Consider the following 26,311-nt stretch of genomic DNA (forward strand, 5'->3'; position numbering starts at 1 on the left):
GGGTGCCTTTTGCTTGAAATGATGAGGGAAAACCCAGGTGGGCAAGCTTTGCACGTGCGCATGCGCTCGCTCACACACACACACACACAGAGTCTTCTGGTGGACTCCTTCCATGTGCCAGTCTTATTCATAAGGCACAGCTGACTTATGATGAACCCTCTCACTTTCCCACAAGAACACTCCTGTGGGGCTCCAGGGTGCCACCTCCCGCTCTATGGCCACGAACAAAGAACCTACCCTGAAGGGCTCCAGGAGCAGCGAACCTGCCGTATGACTGGCTAAATCACTGTCAGTAGCTCGAGTTTGTAGCTTTGGAGAAGAGCAGCAGATAACTTCTACGTAATGCTCAGAAGGGATGGTCTGATGCAGGTCACACTGACAATGTTACACTTCATTTTAGAGGAACACAAATTTGTTCATTTTTTTTCCACATTATTTACACTGCAAGGAACAAAGGTAAACATTTTCTCCCAGGAAGCAGAAGAAAGGACCATTGAAATAAAGCGACTGACAATTGACAACATTCAGCTGAAATCCTTGTTGACCGCTTTGCCATGTGGCTTTTCACACATGCGGACCAATATTTAAGGTAAAAACACATGAAAGAATAGTCGACAGTAAAATGAATTTTTGTGTGCTTTTGCTGAAATGTTTAAATGCAAATCATGAGCATCTGAACTGATCGTAGACCTTAAAACGATTATTTGATTTTAGCAAAGAAGACATTGAATGTAAATCATCTTTCCTTTTGCCCTGTAAGGAACACGATGACATGTGGCTTCCCCTTTTACAGCTTTTGCGCCCTCGCTTTGTGTGCGTGTGCTCCTTCCAAAGAACGACATGTCAGTTTGTTAGTATGAGCTGCACGGTGTCAGTCAGCGTGGCGTGTGTGGGCCAGAACTCAGTGGCGGTGCAGCCTGTGTGTGTGCTGGTGAGTGCTGGCCACCTTGGGGGACACTGGAGGCACGAGGGCCCTGCGCACGGGTCTGTGACGCACGCAGACATGTGTACAGGTATGTATGAGTGGGACAAGTGGCAGAAGTACATACATGGTAAATACAATATGATAATGCAGCACTGATTGTCATCCCTTTGACCGTGCCCATAGGGCAGCTGTTACAGAGACTGGTAGCCGTCCATCTTCTTCCTCTTTCCGATGAAGTAGGCCAGTACGACGATGATGATGAGGACGAGCAGGACGATGCCCACCGCTATGGCCACGTTGTAGTTGGTCTGGTCGAGAGGGCACGTGAGAACTGCAGGAGGAGAGAGAGCGCAGGCACAGTGCATCAGAGCGGTCACGCTGCAGGCAAACGCAGGCCAGCGGCACGGTGTCGCCGATACGTACCTTCGCCAAATTTGCCATTGGTGAAGTTGAAGGCCTGCATGCGAACATGGGTGACGTCCAGGTGAAAGCCCTGTCCCATGTACACAGAGACATTCGTGCAGGAGTAGCTGCGGCCCACGGCGACGCCGAACAGGTTCAGCGAGTTGTTCACGGCCGAGTGTTGGGTGGGACCTGGAACGGCGGGAAAGTCCGGCCTGATTCACCGTGTTCGCCACGAGCAGGTACGTTTGCGTACTGCGGCTCCGAAACGTTGATCCCGGAGAACGGTTTCCCAAGAGAGCAAACTCGTGAGGATTTGTGCTGTGCTGGAGTCGCACACCGGCACAGCACCGTCACCGGGAACGTGCGTCACGCTCGCAGCTCTTTCCACGGAGAACATTGGAAAGCGAGCATCGTACTGCGTTACATCCCGTGCCGTGTTGGGACTCCTCGCACGCGAGTTTGTAGACAAACGCATGGAAGACGGAAATGTTCGTTTGGTACCTGAGGCGATGATGGGGTAGTTGACGTCGAACGAGACGAAGTTCACGTAGACGCTGTTCGCCGTGGCGTTCTGAGGACGAGAGAAGAGCGCTCACAGGGCCGCACACGTGAGCCAAGGCACCAGGACCCTGTTTCCTCTGCACTTTGCATTTTGGGACATTCCGGTGTACTTTGTACTTTGTGTCCACCGGTATTCATTTCCCAACAGCACTTCTGCCTCATATTGTGTTGTTTGAGTGCAACACGCTGACCTTACCCAGTGTACCATGCCCCCCCCCGACAAATACAGCCCACATCTATGAGTAGAACTCTCGTTCCTGCTCATGGGGAGAAGTGCGAGTGCTTATGAGCCCTCGGAGAAATGGCTGAAGTGGAGTGGCTGCAATACTTTACACTGGTGGTTTAAATTTACTTTTCTCCAAAGTGACTCACCATGTTAAGCTGCTTAGAATGACTTACCCTTTTATCCAGATGGGTAATTTTTACTGGGGTAATTTTAACCTAAGTACCTTGCTTAAGGGTGCTACCATCAGAGGTGAGATTTGAATTCGAACCACTATGTTACCAGCTGCCCCCACCCCACCCCACCCCACCCCACCCCACCCCACCCCACCCCCCTCCCCGCTGGCTACTCGCAGGTGGGTATAAGCAAGTTTGTTTAGCTCATTTGTAGCTGCACTTTGTTTACATTCGTTCGTCTTGCAGATTCTGTTCCCCCCCAGGAACGAAGAGCACAGAGAACAGATCTCCAACATGCACACAGGTAACGGTGCACGTCACTAAGAGGACCATAGGAAACTCTGCATTTCCCTCTGCTCGCTGAAAGAGAGGTGAAGCCGCAGGCGTCCGTCCATCGCAGTCTGGTCAGTTTCTGTCTTGAGTGCCTCACGCTCATTTCGGCCAACGAGGAGTAACTGCACCGAAGAGCGCTGAAACATTCGTGCTTCAGGTGTCCTAACACCTGCTCATACCAGATAAAGAGTCTCTTGTTTGTTATTCGAAAAACGCCCCTCCCCAGGTGAAAATATAGACCGTTTATAGGATAACTTCCCCCATGTAGTGTCAAGTTCCCTGTTTCACTGTCGACCTGCTCTTTCGTGCTTCAAGACCCACTCGAACAGCACAGTGGGTTCAAAGCCCCGCACCCGGGGCCCCGTGGGGGTCTGCTGGGCCTCGCCCACTCTCACCTTCTGGAAGAGGAAGGTGAGGCTCCCCTCAAGGAAGACCAGTGTGAAATTTGCTTTGGAATCGTCACAGCTCCCTTTAGTTTCCGTCTTGTTGGGCTGAATGATGAAGGTGCCCTGGACACGCAGAGTGAAAAGCAATTGGAAATAGAAGGGTTAAATACACACACACACACACACACACACACACAGATGGTAGGTCTATATTGCACACCAGGTGTGTGTCTGGACTGAGCCTGGATGCTATGATCTCCTCCTATGAGAGCTACGGTTCAGCTTCCCCATAGAGCACAGTGGAGTGAGAGCGAGTGGGACTGGGACTAAGGTGAGGACTAGCTTCAGCATCTAGACTTCTCTGCAGAAGAGCTGCATCTGCTCAAGAGAAGAATCTGGTCATTACCGTTTCATTGGGGCTGGAGCCGGACTGCCGAATCTGTACGGCCATCTGGGAGAGCACACACAAGACACCGGAGGCGTTTTTAACATTGTAGTTGCCGACTTCCAGGGTGGTACTGGGGGTGGGCTTTGGGGGAGGTGAGGTAGTTTTGGGCTGCATGGTGGGATGTGCTGTCGTGTGGTGGGTGGTCTTGGCAGGGGTTGGCGAGTGTGTGGGACTCTTGGTGGTCTTGGCAGGGGTTGGCGAGTGTGTGGGACTCTTGGTGGTCTTGGCAGGGGTTGGCGAGTGTGTGGGACTCTTGGTGGTCTTGGGAGTTGTTGGTTTGATTGGAGACGTCGAGTGCTGCTTGCTCGTTGGATTTGTTACTGTCGTACTCTGTGTGCTGGAGTTGAATTCCCCGGGTGGAGAAAGACTAGCAGATGGCTTGTGGTGCCTCCTGCCATCCTGGGCCAGAGCTTCAAAGAAAGAGAGCAAAGGACAAGAGTTAGCGGAGAATCATTTCTAAGCTTCATCTTTACATTAAAAAAAAAAAAAAGTGTGTAACCTGGAGCTACTAAGTGCCAAAGCCTCCCAAACACGGCATTTAGCTGTTTCCTCAACAAACAGTTCCACATGTATTCATACAATGGTTTCTTAGTCTCCTTAAAAGGAGACCTGAACCTGGAATTTCCAGAATCTCTCACTTTCTGACACCAAGGAGATATTTGTTATTCCCCCAAACCCTTCTGGTTTCAAATGACATGAGCTCCAGTTCCATGAAAGTGTAGTATGAGGCTGAAGATGATGACAAAATTCTCCTTGGGAATTCCAGAGAAATTCTAATGGCACAGAGTGAAAGGAAACGACAAGACCCCGTGACAGGAAAAAAAAAAAGTTCTGTATAATGACACCCAAATTTAAAATATGCCATTTTTGTGGAGATTCCCACCACACTGAGCATGAGGAACAAGAGATGAACTCAACAGGCTGCTGTCAATTTTTACTCGACGAGGGCTCAAATTTTGCTTGGGCAGTCTGGCGAAGGGCGGTGATGAAGCAGGAAGCAGCGTTATACCAGAGTATTCCCCAGAGTTGCATCACCACATTCTGTCAAAGTGGACCGTGCGACCATTATTGAACCACCCCGTGGGTCCCTTTAGCTCACAGTCATCGCTTTCCTCTCACTTAATCAACAATAGATACGTTCTGCTGGTGGTGCGAGCTCTCAGGATCACTTCCCTCTTTTTAGTTTTTAAAAAAAAAAAAGCTGAAGACTATCTGGAGCTGTGATGTAAAGATGCACTTGCTTGTGTTTGCAGTTTAACATGGTCCATAAGCGGTAATACAGTGCCTTAACCACAGGGATTTCTGCCATGGAGCACATGTCCCTGTACAGGGGTGTTTGCTGAAGGAATACATCACATAGTTGCTCGATTACAACTGTACGCATCTTTTGTTATGAACCTGGTTCAATATCCCTTTTAAAGGTCTTAACTTTATGCTTCCTTTGTATTATTTATCAGCCCCAACCCGAACTGTAGGACGTCAAGAATACGGTGCCCCTCCATCACTGACCTCTCGGTGGTCCCACTCACAGGGGTCCAACGTCGAAAGTCTGTATCTCCTCAATTCTGTCCCCAGAGTGGTGGAATGAGCTCCCTGTGTCCCTCAGAGCTGCTCAGTCCCTCCCACATTGAATAATTGCCTCAGACCCATCTCTTTGAGAGCCACTTCTCTCCTGATCTTCTGATGGCTCTCTATTTGAGTCCAACACTGTCTGCTGTGTGCCCGCCGTGTGGCGGGTCTGGGGTTCGAGCTCTGCTTGGGGTGCCTTGCGACAGATTGGCGTCCCATCCTGGGTGTCCCCCCCCCTCGGCCTTGCGCCTTGTGTTGCTGGGTTAGGCTCCGGCTCGCCACGACCCTGGTCGGGACAAGCAGTTGTTGATGATGGATGGATGGACCGTCTGCCGTGATCATCTATGTGTTTGCCGTTTGAATGTCTCTTCCATACGAGTTACTGGAGGGATGTGAACCAGCAACATGGTGGTGTCACACACACAAGCTGTGTCTAAAGCTTTTTGTCTGTTGCTGATGCCCTTTTGTGCACTCTGAGTTGAATGTCTCTTTGGAGAAAAGCAAGTGCTGAATGAATTAACGAAAATGTAAATGAATACATGTAACTGTAAATGTAGGAAACACCGAACACTGGTTTTGGGAAACACCCAAATTTGGGTGCCCACAGTCAGCGCCTCGTCACCTGACGTGCTGCTCTGACTGCCGCATCACATGAGGGAGGTAAAGCAGTTCCTCTTTCCACAGGGTTTCAGAGGCCAGGCGCTCGCACCACAGCGACTGCCGAGAACCAGCAGCTGATGGCGGTAACCAGCACAGCACAGCAAAGCACAGCGAAAAAAACCCACAGGCTGCTGCTGGGTTGTGGTGCCCAGTGCCGGTACTGTGCTGGTGCCATTCCTCACTCGAGGCCAGTCCACTGCAGTGTAAAGTTTGCTTTTCCCGCTCTCCTTATAGACGTCCAGCCACCCGTGTGACCCAAAGTCGAAGTGAACGGCGCCGACGAGACGAGACGAGACCCAGAGGAGCCAGGAGGCCCACTTGGGCGTGGTTCTCCTTTCACGCTCCTGTGAACCGCTGCACCGGCGCTGTACTCCCTGCTCCTGAGAGGAAGCGGCTCACCGGTGAACTGAGCGCAAACACGTCGTTCTCTGGACCGATGCCCTCGCCCCTTCGACAGCACCGCGCCGTTGGGTCCCTTCGATAAGCTCTGCGTGGAGCCCCACGGCACGCCCTACCGCCGCAGAGCCAGCTGCTCTCGCTCCCCTCCAGTGCTCAGGCGGTGACGGTACGAGCTCACGAGTGCCACTTACCGCGGGCCGCGTGCGGGACACGCGCTCGCCGACCGATCGCTGCTTCACAGAGTACCGGGGGCACGAGAGGCAGAGCGTATCGTGCAGCCTGGCTGCGTTACGGCGCGTCGTACCGCGTTCACCATGTGCGTGAAATGTACCTGAACGTGCCGCGTTGCCGGTGCCGCTCGACTCTTTTGGATTTTCTATCGAGGTTCTAAAGTGGCCCGAAGCAGCCTCACGTTTGTGAACTTTTCAGTATTGCCCCCACCAAGCGAATCACGGTTGACCCAAACTCCAGCGCACGTCTTCCCGACGCGGCAGTGGCTGACAGGCGTTGAAAATGAACGAGTACGTGTACGCGTATGTTTTTATATTGAGGTTCTTACCCAGTGCGCAGGGCAGGAGCAGGAGCAGGAGTGCCGTGTTCATGGTCAGAGCCAACTTTCTTCTTGGGGGGCAGAGACTCGGTGTGTCCAGCCGGCGAGGCGAGCGCTGTGTGAGTGCGAGTGTGCGAGCGAGTGGCTGAGGGCTCGAGCCTTTCAGTGTCAGATTGCTCAAGAGGAAATGAAACTGAAAACAGCTCAGTACGCAGCTCCGGTGGGGTCTGCTTTGCGCAAACTGGCAATAGCGTCAAGAGAGGAAAACGAAAGGCTCGCGACGTGTCGGGACGACATAACTTTCTACGGCACTTCTCAGAACCGCACCGCGGTACCCAGGGTGCTTACGTGTTTTTCATGGCCATATTTCCAGGACGCCTGTTTTTTGTGGTTCCGCGAGTCCCCCGAGGCCTCCGGTCACGATGTGGAGACGAGACAAAGAGCTTCAGCTTCACTTCTGCGAGCCCAGTGGCAGTGGAGGGAGAGAAACCTCAACGACTATGGCCCAGTAGTTCTGACCTCAGTTTCTACGAAGTGCTTTGAAAGGCTGGTCAGAGACTTCATCACTTCTTTGCTACCTGACACCCTGGACCCCATTACACTTGGCATACCGTCCCAATCGCTCTACTGAGGACGCCTTCTCATACGTCCTACGCTCAGCTTTGACCCCTCTGGACAGCGGGAGGGGGAATTATGTAAAGTTCAGTTCAGCATTCAACACTATAATTCCCTCCAAACTCATAATCAAGTTGGAGGACCTGGGACTTTGCCCGTCCCTGTGTTAGTGGATCTCCAACTTCCTTACAGACAGACCACAAGCGGTACGAGTGGGACGTGTTTTATACCCCCCTCACCCTGAGCACTGGAGCCCCCCAGCTTTGTGTCCTGAGCCTCCTGCTGTTCTCACTGTACACTTTTGACTGAGTGGCCACTTCCAGCTCTACCACCAGTGTTAAGTTCGCTGACGACACTGTTATTGTGGGCCTGATCTCTGACAGCATCGAGAAGGCTGACCGGATTAGGAATTTGGAGAACTGGTGCCAGGAGAACAACCTCATCTTGAAAATGAGCAAAACAAAGGAGTGGATAGTGGACTTCAGCCAGAAGCAATCACCCCCTTAAGATCAACAGAGCCCCAGTAGGGAGTCTACATTTATCCATTTAGCTGACACTTTTCTCCAAAGCAACTTAGAGTGTTAAGGTTACAATCATTTACCCATTTTATACAGCTAGGTAATTTTACTGGAGTAATTGAGGGTAAGTACCTTGCTCAAGGGTGCTACAGCCAGAGGTGAGGCTCAAACCTGCAACCTTTGGGTCCAAAGGCAGTTGTTCTAACCACTATACTACCAGCTGCCTAGCTGTTTCTGCTACCTTGGTGTTCACATCACAAAGGACCTCTCATGGTCGCATCACATCAACACCCTGACAAAGAAGGCCCTTCAGCATCTTTACCATCTTAGACGCTTAAGAGACTTCAAACTGCCCTCTAGGGTGCCGAGGAATTTTTACATCTGTACCATCGAGAGCATCCTGACGGGAAGCATCGCGGCCTGGTTTGGGAACAGCGCCAAGCAGGACAGGCAGGCTCTCCAGAGGGTGGCGCGATCATCCGAGCACATCATCTGCACTGAGCTCCCTGACCTGCAGTCTATTTGCAGCAAGCGGCGATGGACCGAGGCCAGGAAGATGGCGAAAGACGGCGAAAGACCTCAGCCACCCGAACGACGGACTTTTCTCCCTGCTGCGGTCAGGGAAGCATTTTCGCTCCCTGAAGGCCAACACAGAGAGAATGAGGAACAGCTTCTTCCCGCAGGCCATTTGGGGTCTTAATGAGGATAACACCACAGAGTAGAGACTGGACTGTGTGCACAAGGGGCACTAACTGAGTCAACTATATTGCTCAGATCCCCCCCCCCATTGCACTTTTATGTAACCTTTAATATTGGACTACACATATGTATCACTCATTCACACACACGCGCTGGCTGAAGCCGTTTGCCCCAAGCAGGGTCGCAGTGAACCGGAGCCTAATCCGGCAATACAGAGTGCAAGGCTGGAGGGGGTGGGACACACCCAGGACGGGATGCCAGTCCATCACAAGGCACCCCAAGCGGGACTCGAACCCCGGACCCGGCCAAACCCGTTGCGCCCCCGCGCCCCCCCTTCTCTGTAAACTGAGCTGCTCAAAAGATGTTTGCTGCGCTCGCATAATAATTTCCTACCTTTTCTGTGTGATTCCTGACTGATGATGAGAATCGGAGACATGTCGCTGGATCACAAATGAACCGAAGGTGTTGCGACCGTCTCATTTCACGCGGCGTGCGTACCTGACAGATCTTATACAGCATGTACACACACCATATTGACAGCATGTGTGTCACACCGTGGGGGGTCTGCCAGCAGTGGGGGGGTAGCTGCTCATCATCCTGCCATCCGGCTGACAGTGCAACACACTGCTGAACTCACACAGCACACGCGTGTCATGTGACGGAAAACGGGAAGCTCGTTCTGCTGCCTCGTTCTGCTGCGTTCCGTGATTTTACCGCAGTACATGCGCCTGGCTGCGGCTCTTCGTCACGGTTCACGGGAGCCATCGCAAGGACTGACTTTCCAGCTGCGTGCGTGTCAAAGGCACGCTTGGACCAAATTGCAGGGAGCTTTGGTCACGCCCCCTTGGCTGTGGGACCCTCTTTTCGATTCACTGGATCTGACGTGAGTTCAGAGTGCGTGGCCGTGCAACCGCTGCGCTCAGGAGAGAACTCGCACACATCTGGCGGAGAGACCCGCCCCGCCCCGCAGTTTGTCCCTCTGTGGTTGTCGTTGCTGCCATCAGCGTGGTTCACAGAGGTCACACTTCCTGTGTGGTGTGCAAGCGGTGTCACGGGACGCCTACGCTACAGCTGCACTTCTACGCAGTTCCCTCCAAACGCACGTGCGTCGGAACTCTAGCTACCCCGCCAACATCCACCAGAACTGCAGCAGGCGTGAGGCAGGTGGCCGGAGTCACATCGCTGGGGGCGGTCCCCGGGTCTTCGGGGGTCAGACGAGGTGAGCGACGGATGACCTGGCTGCGGTTGCCAAGGCTCCTTGCGAAACCTAGCAGGGCTGTCGGGGCACCAGCTGGGCCTCCCTCCTCCAGAAGCGATGGTGCCGGTAAATGCATCCACCCCCACCCACCCTGTGTAAAACATTGAAAAATGTGTGTCCATCGGAGCCGTTGACACAATCGACACACTGTAGTACAGCGTCTCTGAGAACACGCAGCGCCCCCCAGTGGGCAGTGCGGGAGCGGACACACTAAGAGAAAGAAAGCGCTGCTCTGTCTTCATGCGTCGCAGGAACACCAGGCGAGAGAAAGCGCCCAAAAACAAAGCCGGAACTTCGGAAGCTAGATCGCGCGCCGACCGCCGCACCGTCGACGCCGCTGAACTCAAGCTCCGCCTCCAAACCTCCAGCCCCGCCCACATCCCCCCCTCGCCACCCCTCGCCTCGCCTCGCCTCGCCTCCGTCCGCGCGCCCCGCGGCGTCACGTGGCCGCGGTCCCGTGACTCGGCGCCGCTGGAGATGCTGCTCGTTTCGGTGGGATGATGCTGCAGAGGCGCGCAGTTTAGTAACGTTTATCAGCCATATTATAATATTTTTCGTCGTATAAGGGCGTGTCGCGGACCGTCGGAGCTTCGTTTTGTGACCGGTTACGGTTTTAATGCGGTTAAATTATTGTTCTCAGTCTGAGGCGAGTGAAGAGACGGAGCTCCGGCGCCGGCGCGGTAACAACAACAGTCACTGACTGACTGACTGACCGACGTAGAACGACCGCCGGCGTCTCTCCACGACACGAGCTCTGTGACAGTCTGTCTTCGCCGCCTTTATCTTCTTTGCATTTATTTCGAGCTCTTTACTTCCTTAGTTTATATTAATATTTATTTCGACTCGAGCTCTTGACCTGCTTTGCTGTAAAGTTTACGTACTTCGTCGTCTTTACCTCTCTGGTCTGGGGGTCGGCACGTGACGTGACGAGACGAAGAAGAGCGGATTTTTCAGCGCGAGCTGCGAGGAGGGGCGCCGGGAGGCAGGCAGGCAGGTGTGTGTGTGTGTGTGTGTGTGTGTGTGTGTGTGTGTGTGTGTGTGTGTGTGTGTGTGTGTGTGTGTGTGTGTGAGAGAGACAGACATTCAATTAGCGAGCCAGCAAGTGAATGAATCTGGTGAATGAGTGAGGCTCTCTCAATAAGCGAATGTATGAGAGTGAATAAATGCCTGAATGAAGCGAGCTGCTGAGTGAGTGAATCATGAGGTGCCCTGCACCACTCGGGTACACGATCATGAACAACCACACTGGCTGTAAGAGCAGCTGCGCTCGCTTATTCGTGTGGTTCATGTGACCCTGGATCGCATCTCGGCAGGAGAACCGGACGTAGCGCGTGAAGGTCCACGAGCCGGCTTTTACTGTACAGGAACCGCCGTGTCGTGTGTCGCGACGACGAGGCTCTTTGGTGGCAGTGGTAATTAAGAAAATGTAAAGGAGGACGGTATGGATGTGCGATCGGCGCTCCTGAGCGTCTCCTCGCGTCTCCTGGAAGTTCTGCTAAGGAACATGTCTCTGTCTCTGTCCCTGTCGCAGCGATGTCCAACGAGCACTCGCCCCTCCTCACCTATGGCCTCTTCGCTGTGGGGAGTGACACCGGTGGGTCGGGGCTGGAATCGGGACGGGGCCCCGGGGGGGCCGCCGCCGCCGCCTCCTCCTCCTCGGCCCGCAGTCTCAACACGTTCTTTGGCGTGGTTGTGCCCACGGTGCTCTCCATGTTCAGCATCGTGCTCTTCCTCCGCATCGGTGAGTACCGCTGGGGCCGATGGCGAGAGGAGCCCCTCGTGTCTGTCTTGTATGTCGTTACGCACGTCCGAAGGCACAAACACTCCACGGTTTATTTCCGAGTGCACTTTCTTCATTGGCCCGTTTCTAAAAAACGTGACCTGTGTTTACCCTCTGAGCGGGTGGATGGCAGTAAGGAGTGCCCTGTCAGAACAGGAGTGTGGGAACACCTCGATCCAGCTCGCTTCCACTGTGCTTACAGCTCTTGTCTGCTGTTCTCTGCTTGAGTGTCAGTGGTCAGTAACAAGGTGAGGGATGTTATCCATGTTCGTAGCATCGCTCAGTGACCAGTCAGTACTGAGCAGGACTTCGTGGGGACAACGTATCTCATTTCAGTCATTTTAAAGTAGTTTTAGTAAAGTTGCTAAAAATATCAAATAGCTTAAGAGTATTTTTTTGGGGCTAGAGCTGTTGCCTTGTGCTTCAAGGACTCAGGTCCAAATACTGTACCACTGCACTGCCTAATACTAATACCCTGCTGTACTGCCCTTAATCAGTGTACGAACCTTGAATTGCTGTGATAAAAAAAGAACACATTACAGAACCCAACCAGTGTATCAGCTGAGGGATCTCCTTTTTATTAAGATTCACTGACAGTTAGAGTTACAAACATATTTCCGTTCCTAGCAGTGTTTGTAAGCTAAAGTGTCTGTATTTCAAGTTTTATTTAAGATGAATGCACACATTGATATCTGTTGTATCAAGTGTACCATGGTGTTACAGTACACTGCTGTGTTTTTGGTCTGTACTTTCAAATGACTCCCAGAAGAGGATTCTGAGAAAACCAACAGCAGGTGGTGTAGTGGTTACAGCTGCTGCCTTTGGAGCCAGAGGTTGCAGGTCCGAATCCCACCTCCAGCTGCAGTAGGCCTGAGCAAGGAACTTACTCTAAATGGCTCCAGTAAAAAAAAAAAATTACCCAGCTGTATAAATGGGTAAATAATTGCAAGTAGCTTAACACTGTAAGTCACTTTGGAGAAAAAGCGTCAGCTACATGAATAAATGTAAATGTAAAAGCTGCTGCTGTCCTGTACTATGGTAGGGAATAGAAGCGGAAGTGGACTTGTGTGCTCTTCTCCAGGGTTTGTGATTGGCCACGCGGGGCTGCTGCAGGCTCTCATTATGCTGGCTGTGGCCTATGTCATCATCTCCTTGACGATCCTCTCCATCTGCGCCATCTCCACCAATGGAGCGGTACAGGCGGGTGGGGCTTACTGTATCCTTTCAAACACTGTGTTGGAGGCACTTACTTGTACACAATATGAAAACATTCGGAAACGTGTTGCTTTTACCTTCAACATGTGACAGAAACAAAGTGAATTGCACGCGCACACAAATTTGCTGAAACTGCTTGTCCCGTGCGGGGTCCCGGCAAACCGGAGCCTAACCCAGCGACGCTGGGTGTAAGGCTGGAGGGGGAGGGGGACACCCAGGGCGGGACGTCAGTCCATCGCAAAGCACCCCAAGCGGGACTCAAACCCCAGACCCACCAGAGAGCAGGACACGGCTAAACCCGCAGTGCCACCGCACCCCCACACAATGTGAAATGTCCAGAAAATAATTTGATGACTCCAGCAATCATCCAGGCCCAGCAGTGAGAGTGAACCTACTTACTGAGTTCATGGGGGCTCACTAATCGAAATGTCTCTCATGACCCTTGACCGCTGCCAGTCATGATCAGCCGATCGCTGGGCCCAGAGTTTGGTGGCAGCATCGGCCTCATGTTCTTCCTGGCCAACGTGTGTGCCTGTGGGGTCTACGTGCTGGGCTTGGTGGAGGCCATACTTGACGTCTTTGGGCAAGACGCAGGTCAGTGAATGACAACACTCAGCTGCTCTAGTGATGTCACTTCCTCTCGTACCGACTTAACTTCTTCTAACTCGTCTTCCATCTGTTAGTAGTTATTGAGATGTAGTGCTGGCATTACTGCCTGGTCATACGGGTCATGTTGTTCCCTCCCGTCTCAGGTTCCTCCATGGGGGATGGTCTCCGACTTCTGCCCCAGGGCTATTGGTACACGGTGCTGTACGCCTCAGCGGTGCTCCTGCTCTGTCTGCTGGTGTGCCTGGTGGGGGCACACCTCTACTCTCGCGCCTCCTTCCTCATCCTGCTCGTGGTGACGCTCTCGCTGGTCTCCATCATCATCAGCCCCTTGGCCCTGGGTCCACGCAGCTTTGTCATCAGCCACCAGGGTGGCGCCAACAGCACCATTGTCTACAATACCAGCTACACGGGCTTCAGCCGCAGCACGCTGAAGAACAACCTGGGGAGTGAGTGTTGCTGTGCAGTTTCACTGGAACAAGAGTGTCAAGCTGCTATAGCGCTCGGCTGAGCTCGTGCTCCTCTGTGTTCTCTCTGCAGCGGGTTACTCGCTGGATTACAGCACCGGCACAGTCATGACCTTCGCTACTGTGTTTGCCGTTATGTTCAACGGCTGCACTGGCATCATGGCCGGGGCCAACATGTCAGGTAGCACCCACATGTTTCCGTTATTTTTTTCCACAGGGGTAGGATACGCTCTTGTCACCTCTGCAGCAGATGTGGCCCTGAATATTGTCTCTGCACAGTGGATCACTGGATACTTTGGGCAAACATGGGGCATCTGATTACTAGCGTTACTCCTTTTCTTGCGAGAAAGCATTTTATGTAAAATAGATGGACAAAAGTACTTAAAGCCCTGTTGATTTTTTTTTTTTTTTTTCTTCTTCTTCTTTTTAAAACTTACCTGCCTTATTTACCGTATACCACACTGTGACTATCTCATGGGCTCTCTTTTGAACCCCAGCCTGTGCTGTGCCGTCCCTGCAGGAGAGCTCAAGAACCCCAGCGTGTCCATCCCCAAAGGCACCATTATTGCAGTGGTCTACACCTTCTTTGTTTACCTGCTGCTCTTCCTACTGGTCAGCTCCACCTGTGACAGGTGTGTGGGCACCACAGGCACTTCCAGTAGTGGAGGACAAGTAGTGCTCCGCTAGAAGTATAGTTATAAACTGATGTAACAGGGCGTTAGAATCTAGTGTACCCCCCACTGCCCTTCAGCTGAAGTAAAAAGGTGTCTTTTTGTACACAAGGGATTATATCTACACCTTTGGGTTCACAGTTGCAATCAATAAATTTATCAGACTCAATAAAAAGTAATTTAATATTAATGATTAATATGAAATATTTAATATTAGTAAATATTCTTCTGTGTGTTTAGGTATAAAAGCAGATCAGTCTGATAAAGTTTTCTGAACATTTGCATGAAACACCAGCTGACTGGGGACTGGCCGGGGGGGGTTTGTGAAAATAGCAGCGTCCCTGCTGCCTGCGTTCTGTGTGACATCAGTGAGTGATCGGCGAGTTCCAAAATGCTCTTTCTGCCTCGGACACCACAGGGTCCTGCTCGTCCAAGATTATGGTTTCCTCCAGCGCATCAACATCTGGCCTCCTTTCGTCACCATCGGGGTGTACTGCACCTCTCTGTCCGCTGCCATGAGCTCTATGATCGGGGCATCCCGCATTTTGCATGCTCTGGCTCTTGATCAGCTTTTCGGTGAGCAGGGGATGATGAGAGGTGGTGGCCCTGCCCCGTCTTCCAGTTTGCTAACGGTGTGTCCTCGTGATGCCCTTTGCAGGCCTGCCGCTTTCTCCAGCTGCCATCACGTCAAAGTCGGGGAACCCGTGGGTGTCAGTTGTGTACACCTGGGCTCTGGTGCAGGTGAGCATGAGGGGCTGTCATGGGTTTCTGGTGGTGTAGGAGTGATTGTGACCTTCTCCGTGTCTGTGCTGCAGTGTGTGGTCTTTGCCGGACAACTCAACTCCGTCACGAGCCTGGTGACTGTTTTCTACTTGCTGGCTTACGCCGCGGTTGATCTGGCATGTCTCGCCCTCGAATGGGCTTCTGCCCCCAATTTCAGGTACCGTACCAGTGTGACTGTGCACTTCGCAGTCAGTGTTGTCTATCTGAAGGTGTGTAGATGCTCAGGGAGGGATGTGGACATTGTATGAAGTTGTGCGTGCCTGTGGTGTTCTCTCTCTCTCTCACACACACACATGCTCCAGCTGGCTGTCTGCAGTTAGATGTATGCTGCAGTGTGTTATTCCACATTACTCCTACACACACACACTCACATCTCACTTTTTTTTTTTTTTTTTTTTTGTCTGTCTCCTTCACGGGTTCCTCATGTCATGTGCAGGGACTTTTTACTTTCCCCAACGTTTTGCATCTTCTGTTCCTCTCAAATACCAACTGTTTTACACCCATTGCTGAGCAACCAGTTCTAATATGCAGAAGTCGCTAAATGGGAGCTGTTGTGAGAAATGTGTTGGAGAACTTCTCAGTGTGTATGTCTGTCCTCTGTGATTACTGTCCATCATCAGGTAAGCTTCATGTCAAGTTCTTCCTCGCTGTTCCTTTCTCTCTTTGCCTCAGTTTCTTTCTTGCTCTCTCTTGCTCTGTCTCTTCCTACTCAGGCCCACCTTCCAGTTCTTCTCCTGGCACACGTGTCTTCTGGGCATCATGGGATGTGTGGTGATGATGTTTGTCATCAACCCTGTGTACTCCTCGGCCAGCATTGCACTTCTGCTGCTGCTGTTAGTCTTTATCCATTACAGAGCACCCACCAGCAGCTGGGGCTACATCAGCCAGGCGCTCATCTTCCACCAGGTACATAGCGGTGGGCCCAGATGGCCCACCGGAGAATGCGCATACTCTGCCTACACTGTAGCTACACACACCTGTACACACAAACGAAGATGAGCTCTTCATGCCTTCTCTTCATTTACACACGAGTTCTCGTGGCTATGGAGAGTGCTATGTAGGAAAAGTGCACCTTTCACGTGTGTGTGTGTGTACACACACACACCTCTGTGTCCACAGTTTCCTCTCCTGGCACACGCCTCCACACTCGCAGCTGTGACCAGTGGGCTCACCATTCACTGGTACACATACTTTACAAACAGGTCATCATCGGTTTTCATGGCAATGAGTTGTCTTTAAATGGCAGCTGAGATGTGCGATGTAGATGTAAACACTCTTTGGCCTCTCGACTCCAGGTGCGTAAATACCTGCTTATGCTGGATGTGCGCAAGGAACATGTGAAGTTCTGGAGGCCACAGGTCCTACTGATGGTGGCAAACCCACGGTCCTCCTGCCAGCTCATCACCTTTGTGAACCAGCTTAAGAAAGGCGGTCTCTTTGTGCTAGGACACGTGCAGCTGGGAGACCTGGGTAAGGCCCCTGAGGGGTCTAGGTGGGAATGATGTATGTGACAACTGGGGGGTTTGAGAAGGAGAGGAGCTTTTAAGTCTCTGTTAAAAGCCTTTATTCTGCATCTTTCTTCTGTCTTGCCATCTCAGACACTTTGCCCTCAGATCCAATTCAACCTCAGTACAACTTCTGGTTGAGTCTGGTCGACAAGCTCGGAGTGAAGGCCTTTGTGGACCTGACTCTGTCTTCGTCTGTGAGACAAGGAACGCAGCACCTCCTCCGCATAACGGGCCTGGGTGAGTCGCCTGGTCCCCTCCCCTCTTCCTGCATTATCGCATTCACTGCAAGGCTCTGTGCTGCTTCTGTCTTTCGCATACTGACTGCGCTGCCATGTCACCAAGAGTGTGAAGTACCTCAGCTGCTCAAACTAATTGGTAACAAGGTGGTAAAGGTCTGTTTTCAAAATTGCCCTTTAAAGCTGTGATCTTCTGCAGCCGCACTCTTCTTCCCGTCCTCCAGGCGGCATGAAGCCCAACACGCTGGTTCTGGGATTCTATGACAGCTGTGTTCCCGAAGACTACTTCCTGCAAGATCCAGCCTTCTGCGAGGGAGTGGGAGGGCTCAGCAGTGGCACGGGGGACAACTTTGGCGTTGACTTGCCTTCTTTGCAAGCTCACTTTCCCCCTGTCCGCAGTCTGGAGTGCCCCCGCTGGCTCTCCCCAGAGGAGTATGTGGGAATCGTCTCTGATGCCATCAAGATGGGCAAGAATGTGTGTTTGGCCCGCTACTTCTTCCAGCTGGAGGGCGAAGGGAGTGGCGTGGCAGCTGTGTCTGGGCTGGAGAGAACCATCGACGTGTGGCCTCTCAACCTGCTCAGGCCCGAGAACAGCGGCTACGTGGATGTCTGCAGCCTTTTTCTGCTCCAGATGGCATGTGTGCTGAACATGGCCAGCAAGTGGCGCCACGCCCGGCTGCGCATCTTCCTCTGCGTGGAGTCCGAGTCCGGGGACCAGGGCTGGTTGGCGAAGGAGGAGACGCTGCGGGAGCTGCTCGGGAAGCTGCGCATCCGAGCATCCATTAAGATTGTGGCCTGGGACGCGGTGGTGAGGTTGTACGGGGCGGGCAAGGAGGGGCGGGCTGGCACCCCGGGCGGAGGAGATGTGGGGGAGGGTGAATTGGGGGGCTGGGCCAGGCTGCCCCCAGGTGTGTCTGAAGAGTACTTGTCAGGAGTGAACAGTCTGGTGAAGGAACACAGTGCGTTAGCTGCGGTCCGCTTCTTATACCTCCCCCGCCCCCCTGCTGGATCCAGCCAGTCACAGAAGTACCTGTCTCAGCTGGAGACTGTAACGCAAGGCCTTGGCCCCACCCTCCTGATTCATGGTCTCACTCCAGTTACATGTACAGAGCTCTGAATGCTGCCTTCATCTTCTTGACATTTGTCTCTCTCCTTTCCTCCGTGCATGTGTGAGTGAGATAGACAAACAAAGCAGGTGGGTTTCTGTTCCTGGGTGTGTGTCTCTTGTGTTTCTCTATTGCCTTGTTCAAGTTTCTTTCCGTGGAAGAGTACTGACGCTTGTGTAACACTGCATAGTTTTTTATAGTTGCATTGAGCCCTCAGCATCAGCAGCTTGAGTCTCGTGTTTACTGATGCGCTCTCATTCTCCGGGAGGCGCTGTGACCCACTTCTTCCAGTGCTTTAACTTGGCTCTGAGGCATGGAGTGGGACAAATGTGTGAATGTCTTCGGCTGACCAGAAACGGAGGAAGGCCGCATTCGCACCCCTGCGGAGACCCCATGTATGTATCTAATCAGCCCCGTAACCTCCCTCTATCTTCTTTGAGAGTGCCTGTTCAATTCCTGCACATGTTTTGGAGGACAGTTGGGAAAAAAGCTGCCAAAAATGGTCAGGTGGACCAACGATTGTATCCGAGGTGTCATGCAGTGTGCAGTGGTCACGTGAGAGAGCCCAGTTTATCAGTCCTGTCTTTGTTTGTCTGTCCATTCCATCTTCAGTCCTGTCTTCTTTCCAGTCCATTCTCAAGATCTGGTACATCTGCCTCTTTGTGTCTCACTGGACTGAATGTAGAGCACAGCCTTTTTGATATCTATGTCTTTGTAGCAACACGTACACTTGCTTGATATTTTGTAAAGAAACCGTAGGTTGATGTTTTGCACAGACATACGAGCGCATTTGTCACCGACTTCTCACTGGACGCAGACTGTTGCCTTTTTCTGGGCCTTGTGGAACAAGGACTCCTGTAGTGGGGCTCTTTGTGATAATTTGGAGGCAGGACTCCTGCGGCTCTGCACAGTCAGGGGAAAGCGAAGACCCTTCCTTGTTGCTGGGGTGCTCCCTGCTGACCTGACGCAGACCTTGACCTCTTTAAATACCGTGTCACCGAGACATCATCATTGACCTACTCGCTCACAGTTAGCACCCTTCTGCTTCATCTTCGATGGTATCGAAGACTATAACAGCATCCATTTTGGTTAAAAAGTGCACACATGTATTTAATAGTGATCTGAGTGTTTGTGTTGTTTAAATGTTTTTGAGGTCACCAATCAGGTCAGTGTTGTCTTTAATATACGATGTCAGTGGCCCGCAGCGCACACGTGATTTCTGGATCTGTCGGTCATTCCTCAGTCCTGTACTTTTTTCTGCATGCATTCAGTGGGAATTGGAGTCCACAAATTCAGCTGCTTTGTGCTGCTGCCTGGTGTGGGAGGCCGGTGCTGGTCAATATGTAGAACACAAGAGACATGTGACACGTGAACTTGCCCATGTATCTGCCTTATTCCAGACTCCTCGCATGTCTGCTATTATTCCTCATTATTGTATCACTTTATCGTTGATCACGTGTGCATGAGCTAGGGGAGTTCATCTCATGTCAGGGCCACAGCATACGCAGATTTACCATCTCATTCGCTCATGTGGAGACTCTCTCTCTCTCTCACACACACACATTCTATTTCTGCAGCTGAATTTGTGACTCAGTTTCAGGGCTGAGTTCTTCAGATATAATGCTGATGAAGCTGCTCATGCAGTGAATAATGTAGTTGATAATCCGTTGTTGGTCTTTTTCAGCTAACCAAAGTCTGGCTGTAATATGCATAGAGTGTTACAACAAGCAAAGCCGTTCTTTGTTGGGAATGTTTCATACATACTAGCAATAAAGTGCTCAACAACAATGTGTGTATGTTTTATTGCTAATAGTTAGTGCTAATTGGACATTGCGTTACAGTACAGCCGGGTTACTTTTAGGACACGTGTACTTTTGCCAGAGCGATGTCTGTGTTCGCTGCAGCGTTTCTGATTCTCTCTGTATTCTGTTGTGCATCACAATCACACGCACAACATCCTCTGTGGAACGTGTCACCAAGGCCTCCAGGCAGAAGCGCTGCTGCTCTGCTCGTGTGCTCTCCTTGTCGGAGCTGCGCCCCAAGCCCCCACGTGCACCTTTGTCACGGCCTGGGCGCCATCGACTGGTCCCAACAGGGGTGAACTGTACGGCTGCTGCAGAAGCCAAAAAGCAAAGTCTGTGGCCGGAAAACAGGAAGGCTGCGCGACGAACCGGGGAGACCGGAGAGAGCCATCGGGACACACAGGCAGGTCGTGCACGATCAATGCCCGCAACTCGCACTGCTGATGAGGGCGTGGTGCGCTGGCACGTGCAAGGGCTGCTGCTCGCACCGACAGCCAGGACAGCAACGCTGCTCCCAGGGGTCCGTGGATCCCATCGCAGGCAGTGAGGAAGCGGCTTACTTCTTGTACGCAGTCCATGTAGCCTGCGCAGAACCTGCCCGCGGAGACGCCAGGGTCCGTGGGGCCTGCAGGCACACGCCATTAAAGACCTCCAGTGACGTGACACTCGTGTGTAGAGGTGGGTATTAATGAGTTACATTTACTCTGTTACTTCATCTCTGGAGAAGCTGAGTAGTTTTTAGCATCGATGCTTGAGTGCATTTTACTTTTCCTTTTTCTGTTACCTCTGAATTTTTCACATTGCGTCTTTTTCCTTATGTGTCTGTCCTAGAAACCACTTTTGCAGCAGAATATTTGCCACACCTCCTCACTGGAAGCTGATTCCTTTGGTGACTTTAAAATCCTTGTTTGACTCAAAGTAATTTGATGCTTTAGCAGTTTATTGACCTGACATTTTTTTTTTACTCCAGTAAATAGAACTGAGTGCTTGTACTTGAATAGGCCTGTTTAAGTGTTAAATATATATGTATCATTGTTTTTGACTATTCCATCCACCTATGGGGATGTGGGGTTGCACAGTGCTGCAAGCTGCTGTAACTGTTTTCTGTAGGCCTGTTTCATTAAAATCATTAGATTCCTTTTCCCCGAGGAAACCGTGACTAAACTGCCCTCTTGTCTAGAGCCAGTATAATGTATGAAGTACCGTAAGTGCAAAACAGAAACATAAAGGTCACACAGAGTGAGGATGAGAACCCAATTCACCTGGTGCTTGTGTCAGTGCCCTCAGGTGTCGCACTGCCAGCTCCAGAACGTCGGCCTTCTCCATCTTGGACCTGCAGCGAGACTGTGGAGTACATGTGGGAACAGACACCTCTGTGTGAGCTCATCTCAGAGCTAAGGGTGAGCCAGCACTTGAACATCGATGAACATTGTTTAGTACCGTATGAATTAGAGTTAAGCAAGTGCATCTGCTGTACTGCGAACAGTCCGTGACAACAGCAGCGCCACGATTTTCACACTGTTTCTCTACATTTCTCTTCACTACACACCCAGTCATGCAGAAAGAGACTCCCTCCCATCCACAGAGGGAAGATGCTGTCAATCTACAAATGGGTGAAAACACACATGCTTGCAGATGATGAGCAGGACTAGGTAAGTCACCTGTTTACCTTGCCCACGTGCGACTGCAGCAGCAGTGTCCTCAGGTCGCCAACACATCTGTTGATGCGCGCTCTCCGCCGCCGCTCCATTAACGGCTTGGACACCTGTAAACGACAAAAACCCAAACGACGTTGGAGAGCACAGCGGCGGGGGGGGTCCGCGGCCTGCTCACCTGACACTCAGCCTCGTACCTGTCGGCAGATCTTCTGTCTGGGCCTTGTCTTCAGCGGAGTGCTCGGCTCCATGATGCATAGCTTCTGGAACCCAGGGATGATTAAGTGAAGGCTAAGGCTAAACTATGTTTGTTATTATTGTTTATTAACAATAATGTTTTTAACAACATTTATTACCATTTAAATTGTCCTAAGGAAGCTGTAAAGATCAGTTTTGACTTATTCTCTCGGTCCCGATAAATACGAGGTTGAAGGATTGAGACCGTGCGTAGCACACTGGTTGTGTGGTAGCGGGAGATGCTGCCCTCGGTCCATTTATACGGGCTGCATGTGCTTGGGCCAGCGGAGGGCGGGCCGTCTTAAGTCGCACACAGCAGCAGCACAAGGGGGTTCAAAGAGAAGACGCTGGAAGAAAGGAGCACTGACAAAGCGGTGTTGTAAGTACCAATGTAGGGTTACGGCAGTGGGTCCGTGGGTGGTGCTCCCACCGGTCCGGGGCAAGAGATTTGTGGCAAGAAGAACTACTGTTTAATTCATGAGCACCGCCTTCCCACTCAGGGATTAGTGAAGAGGCTCAGTGTCACTCAGCTGTGATTGACACATGTAGTTGGTGGGGGGGGGGGAGGCTAGAGAAGTTTATTAGTGGAAAAAAAGTGTTGGAAAAGACCACTGTGTGCTTCCGGTAGCATTCATTACGAGACAGAACTAGCAAATTCCAGTACGCTGACACGACAGCAGAATAAAGCATTTGCTTTTCTGACTAGTGGCTCTGGTCCGTATTTATTGTGAAAACAAAGTGTATCTGTCTAGTAGCACAAGCTGGTGGGTTAGAACACAGCTGTATCACACTGGGTACCTGGAGCAGCTCTTGTCCCTTTATCCCCATGTCTGTTTGCCAGTCGCAGCTGGACGAATCACTGCAGCCAAAGCGCAGCGGTAGCAGTGCGTCCAGTGGAGGCTCTGTGCTGAAATGCACAGCGTGCTCTCTGAACAGGGACCCTTCTCATCTGGCATAGACACCGAGGACAAATCGTACATGATTGGACGTGCCGAACTGACCCACCGCAAGTGTCCAGTCACTGGCTGCAGAGATGGACGTCCCCCTTCTGGGACCATGTCGGGGTGTCCCGCCACCTCAGTGACCTTTCTTCACTGGAGACACCAGCTTCGTATGCAGCGCACAGCAATGCATGCTGGCTCTGTGGTCAGTGTGGGGTGAGGGACAGCGGCCACACACGAAACTCGAATGTGGGGTGGGTGAGAGGACAAAAGGGGACAATCACTGAGCCAAAGAATGTTATTGAGAAGGAACATGAGCCCTGCATCTGTTGCTGTTAATTCCATTCTCTCCTTTCGGCTCTTACTCCCCGCCTTCCTCCCAGCCCCCCCACCCTGTGTCCACACAGCCAGCGGAGAAAAAAGCAACGCTTGTCCGTTCTGCTCGTGACGTGGACTTAATCCACACTGCACCCGGGGGAAAGGGCTGGGAGGCGGGGGTGGGGTCAGCGCAGTGGAGACAGATGTCTGAGTTTGTTCTACATGGATTCTGCCAGGACACCCCAGTGTAGTGCCCTGTAGGTACAGGGGTTCGGACCCTTTGCTCATCATGTAGACCACAGCTAGAGTGTAGGTCTTGATACAGCAGCTATAGGAATCACTGGAGAGAAGGGGAGATCCATGGGAACACTTTGGCAGGTCAAATGCAACTTTTCCCTGGAGGTGGGTGCCGCTGGTACTTGGACCCCAGAGGTTTTTTTCTCCCTCGACTTTCGGTTGGGAGTTTTTGTTCCTTTCCTCCGTGGACAGTAGACATACTTATAGCTCTATAAAAGTATTGATAAAATATTACGCCAGTCTTTAGTGAACTGTCTTGTTTCCTTGTGTGATGTATTTGTTTCTTCGCTCTATCCCTCTGTTCAAGCGCTCTGTGTCACTGTGTGAGAAGAGCTCTGTAAAAAGAAATTGAATTGAATCGAATTGTACTGCGGTATCCTTTATCAGCCTAAGTGGTTGCATGGCAGAAGCCAGGGGATCCGACAAGGGGGCTGCACCAGTCCAGGTCCAGGAAGGATATCGCCAAAGTGTGGACCAGGTTGTGAGTGACTGTGGCGTGAGGTACGAGTGGGTTCTAGATACTATATTGCAGAAAAGGTGACTCTGACATCTGGTTATGGCTTCGTTGTGCTGGGAGGAGGAGAAACTTGAGTGGATTGTTGCTGATGAAGTGGATGAGAAGTGTTCTGCTTCTTACAGTGTCTCTATGAGAGGAGCTCTGAGCGGGTACAAGTGAGGACGGCAACTCGTGAATTAGCAGCACATTGAGAAGGGCTGTGCTTTGTTGGTGTGTCAAGCGCATTCATGTGGAGATGAGGGTCACCCAGGCCCTCCTGCTCACACAGACACCATGGTAAAGAGGCTCACATCTTTGCTCAGGTATTATTTGTTCAACAAAGACTCATTACATTCTGTAAGTCACTCAAGGAAGCTCTTGGAGGGAACAAAGATGTGTCCCGCCTTGACTGACGGTCTAGTTCATTTGCTCATCGTTCAGAAAGTGATGGCAGACCCAAGTGGAAAAATGTCTAAACTTTTTCACTCATATTTTGGTGGCTAAATTTCATTAGACTGTTTGAACTGTTCTTGAACTGGGTTATTGGGTAAGTGGCTACTGTTTTATCACGTTTTGGCATATGGTCTCAGGTTACGGACTAATGATAGGTATCAATGTAACCTTTTGTTGATCACACAGAAAGTTCTGTGTTCTGCTTGTGTCCTTAATGCTGAAGGGCTGTGTCCACTCTCACAGTGAGTCCATCCTTCTCGGTGTTGCCCATCATCTTCTTTCTCCAGTTTTTTCAAGTGTTGCAGTCTTTCTGAGGGAATCCAACCTTTAGATGATGTCCAAAGTATAATTACCTCACTCTTCAGTGTGCTTTGAAAACGTTCCACTCTAATTTGCTCCAATATCTGTCTGCTCTTCTGGCTGTTTTTGGTGTCCTGAAGTCTCCTCCAGCACAACAGTCAAGAACTCCTGCTTCTTCAATGTCCAGCTTTCACATCCATATAGTGTTATAGAAAATACAATAATATTAATAAAAATTGTAATTGCTATTGTGTTTTTAATTACTATTTAGTAATATAAATAGTAAATATTTGTGTGAATTGATTAAAATATATCACACAAATTAATATGCTAATTGCACATTGAGAGAGAAATGATCAACAATGACAGCCATTGCATGTTTGGAGGCTCATTTTGGTAAATTATATATTTCCCTTGACTTGGGAAAAAAAAAAAAAAAAAAACGCTGCACTTGGCATAATGTTATCAGAAATGTTCACCCATAACAGATATGGAAAAAATGAAATTTCGTACTGAAGCTGTTGATCTGGGACAACTAGTTAGAGCTGTTGCTTCCAGTAGCAAAGGTCACAGGTTCGAATCCCATCTCCAGCTGTACTACCCTTAAGCAAGGTACTTAAGTTGCTCCAGTAAAATTACCCAGATATATAAACGGTTAGATATTATTAGGTTGATTAATATTGGAAGTTACTTTGGAGAAAATCATTAAATGAATAAATGTAAACCTTGCTTGTGGTTCAGAACATTACTTTTTGTTATATATACAGTTCATTCAGAAAGTATTCAGACCCCTTCACTTCTCACATTTTTTTTATGTTGGGGCCTTATGCTAAAATCATTCTAATTTTTCCGCTCAATACCTCATAATAACAAAGCAAAAACAGGATTTTAGAAATTTTTACAAATTTATTAAAAATAAAAAAACAAATCACATTCACATAAGTTTTCAGACCTTTTGCTATGATGCATGAAGTTTAGTTGAGGTGCATCCCATTTCTATTGATCATCTTTGAAATGTTGCTACGCCTTGTTTGGAGTCTGCCTGTGGTAAATTCAATTGACTGGACATGGTTTGAAAAGGCCCACACCTGTCTATATAAGGTCCCATAGTTCACAATGTGTATGACAGCAAAAGCCAAGCCATGAGGTCAAAGGAGTTGCCTGCAGAGTTTAGAGATAAGATTGTGTTGAGAGACCGGTCTGGGGAAGGTTACAAAAATTTCTGCAGCACTGAAGGTTCCCAAGAGCACAGTAGCCTCCATAATTTTTAAATGGAAAAAGCGTTGAACAGCCACAACTGTTCGTAGAGCTGACCACCCAACCAAAGTGAGCAATTGGGGAGAAAGGTGATGGAGGAGAGGTGACCAAGAACCCAATGGTCACTCTGGCTGAGCCCCAGAGATCTTGTGTGGAGACAGGAGAAACTTCCAGAAGGACAGTATCATTGCAACATTCCACCAATCTTGCCTTTATGGAAGTGTGGCCAAACAGAAGCCTCTCCTCAGTGAAAGATACATGAAACCCTGCTTGGAGTTTTCAAAAGGCACCTAAAGGAGTATCAGACTGCAACACAAGATTCTCTGGACTGACTAAACCAAAATTTGAACTGCTTGGCTTCAGTTGTGTCATGTCTGGAGGAAACTAGGCAGCACTCATCACCTGTGCAATAGCATCCCAGCAGTAAAGCATGGTGGTGGCAGCATCATGCTGTGGGC

At 50.7% G+C, this 26,311-nt stretch overlaps 3 protein-coding genes across 5 annotated transcripts; 1 reads left to right on the top strand and 2 right to left on the bottom strand.

Moving 5' to 3' along the window:
- Positions 1-523: 523 nt before the first annotated feature.
- On the bottom strand, positions 524-6,817 carry LOC108922874 (macrosialin-like). Its single transcript, XM_018733282.2, has 6 exons — positions 6,645-6,817; positions 3,416-3,867; positions 3,019-3,132; positions 1,832-1,901; positions 1,349-1,519; positions 524-1,256 (listed from the first exon to the last, which is right to left on the bottom strand). Exons 1-6 carry the CDS (start codon positions 6,685-6,687, stop codon positions 1,117-1,119), a joined length of 990 nt encoding a protein of 329 aa, XP_018588798.2. The 5' UTR covers positions 6,688-6,817; the 3' UTR covers positions 524-1,116.
- Positions 6,818-10,176: 3,359 nt separating this feature from the next.
- LOC108923103 (solute carrier family 12 member 9-like) lies at positions 10,177-18,791 on the top strand. Of its 3 annotated transcripts, none has more exons than XM_029257444.1 (15): positions 10,177-10,243; positions 10,366-10,715; positions 11,257-11,466; positions 12,587-12,721; positions 13,177-13,314; positions 13,473-13,775; positions 13,867-13,974; positions 14,314-14,425; positions 14,883-15,040; positions 15,123-15,205; positions 15,280-15,404; positions 15,961-16,153; positions 16,543-16,717; positions 16,846-16,992; positions 17,216-18,791. In XM_029257444.1, the coding sequence occupies exons 3-15, from the start codon at positions 11,259-11,261 to the stop codon at positions 18,106-18,108; spliced, it is 2,778 nt and encodes a 925-aa protein (XP_029113277.1). In that variant the 5' UTR covers positions 10,177-10,243; positions 10,366-10,715; positions 11,257-11,258; the 3' UTR covers positions 18,109-18,791. The 3 variants fall into 3 exon arrangements, with proteins under 3 accessions (XP_029113277.1, XP_029113278.1, XP_018589139.1); XM_018733623.1 differs by lacking the exon at positions 10,177-10,243 and having other exon boundaries at positions 10,444-10,487; positions 10,628-10,715; XM_029257445.1 differs by lacking the exon at positions 10,366-10,715 and having other exon boundaries at positions 10,185-10,243.
- A 94-nt stretch (positions 18,792-18,885) lies between these two features.
- On the bottom strand, positions 18,886-22,397 carry LOC108923105 (transcription factor HES-4-B). Its single transcript, XM_018733625.2, has 4 exons — positions 21,752-22,397; positions 21,569-21,664; positions 21,162-21,243; positions 18,886-20,524 (listed from the first exon to the last, which is right to left on the bottom strand). Exons 1-4 carry the CDS (start codon positions 21,803-21,805, stop codon positions 20,070-20,072), a joined length of 687 nt encoding a protein of 228 aa, XP_018589141.2. The 5' UTR covers positions 21,806-22,397; the 3' UTR covers positions 18,886-20,069.
- Between the last annotated feature and the right edge of the window lie 3,914 nt (positions 22,398-26,311).

The sequence above is a fragment of the Scleropages formosus genome, chromosome 13, assembly GCF_900964775.1.
Source record: "Scleropages formosus chromosome 13, fSclFor1.1, whole genome shotgun sequence".
In the NCBI taxonomy this organism is placed as follows: Eukaryota; Metazoa; Chordata; class Actinopteri; order Osteoglossiformes; family Osteoglossidae; genus Scleropages; species Scleropages formosus.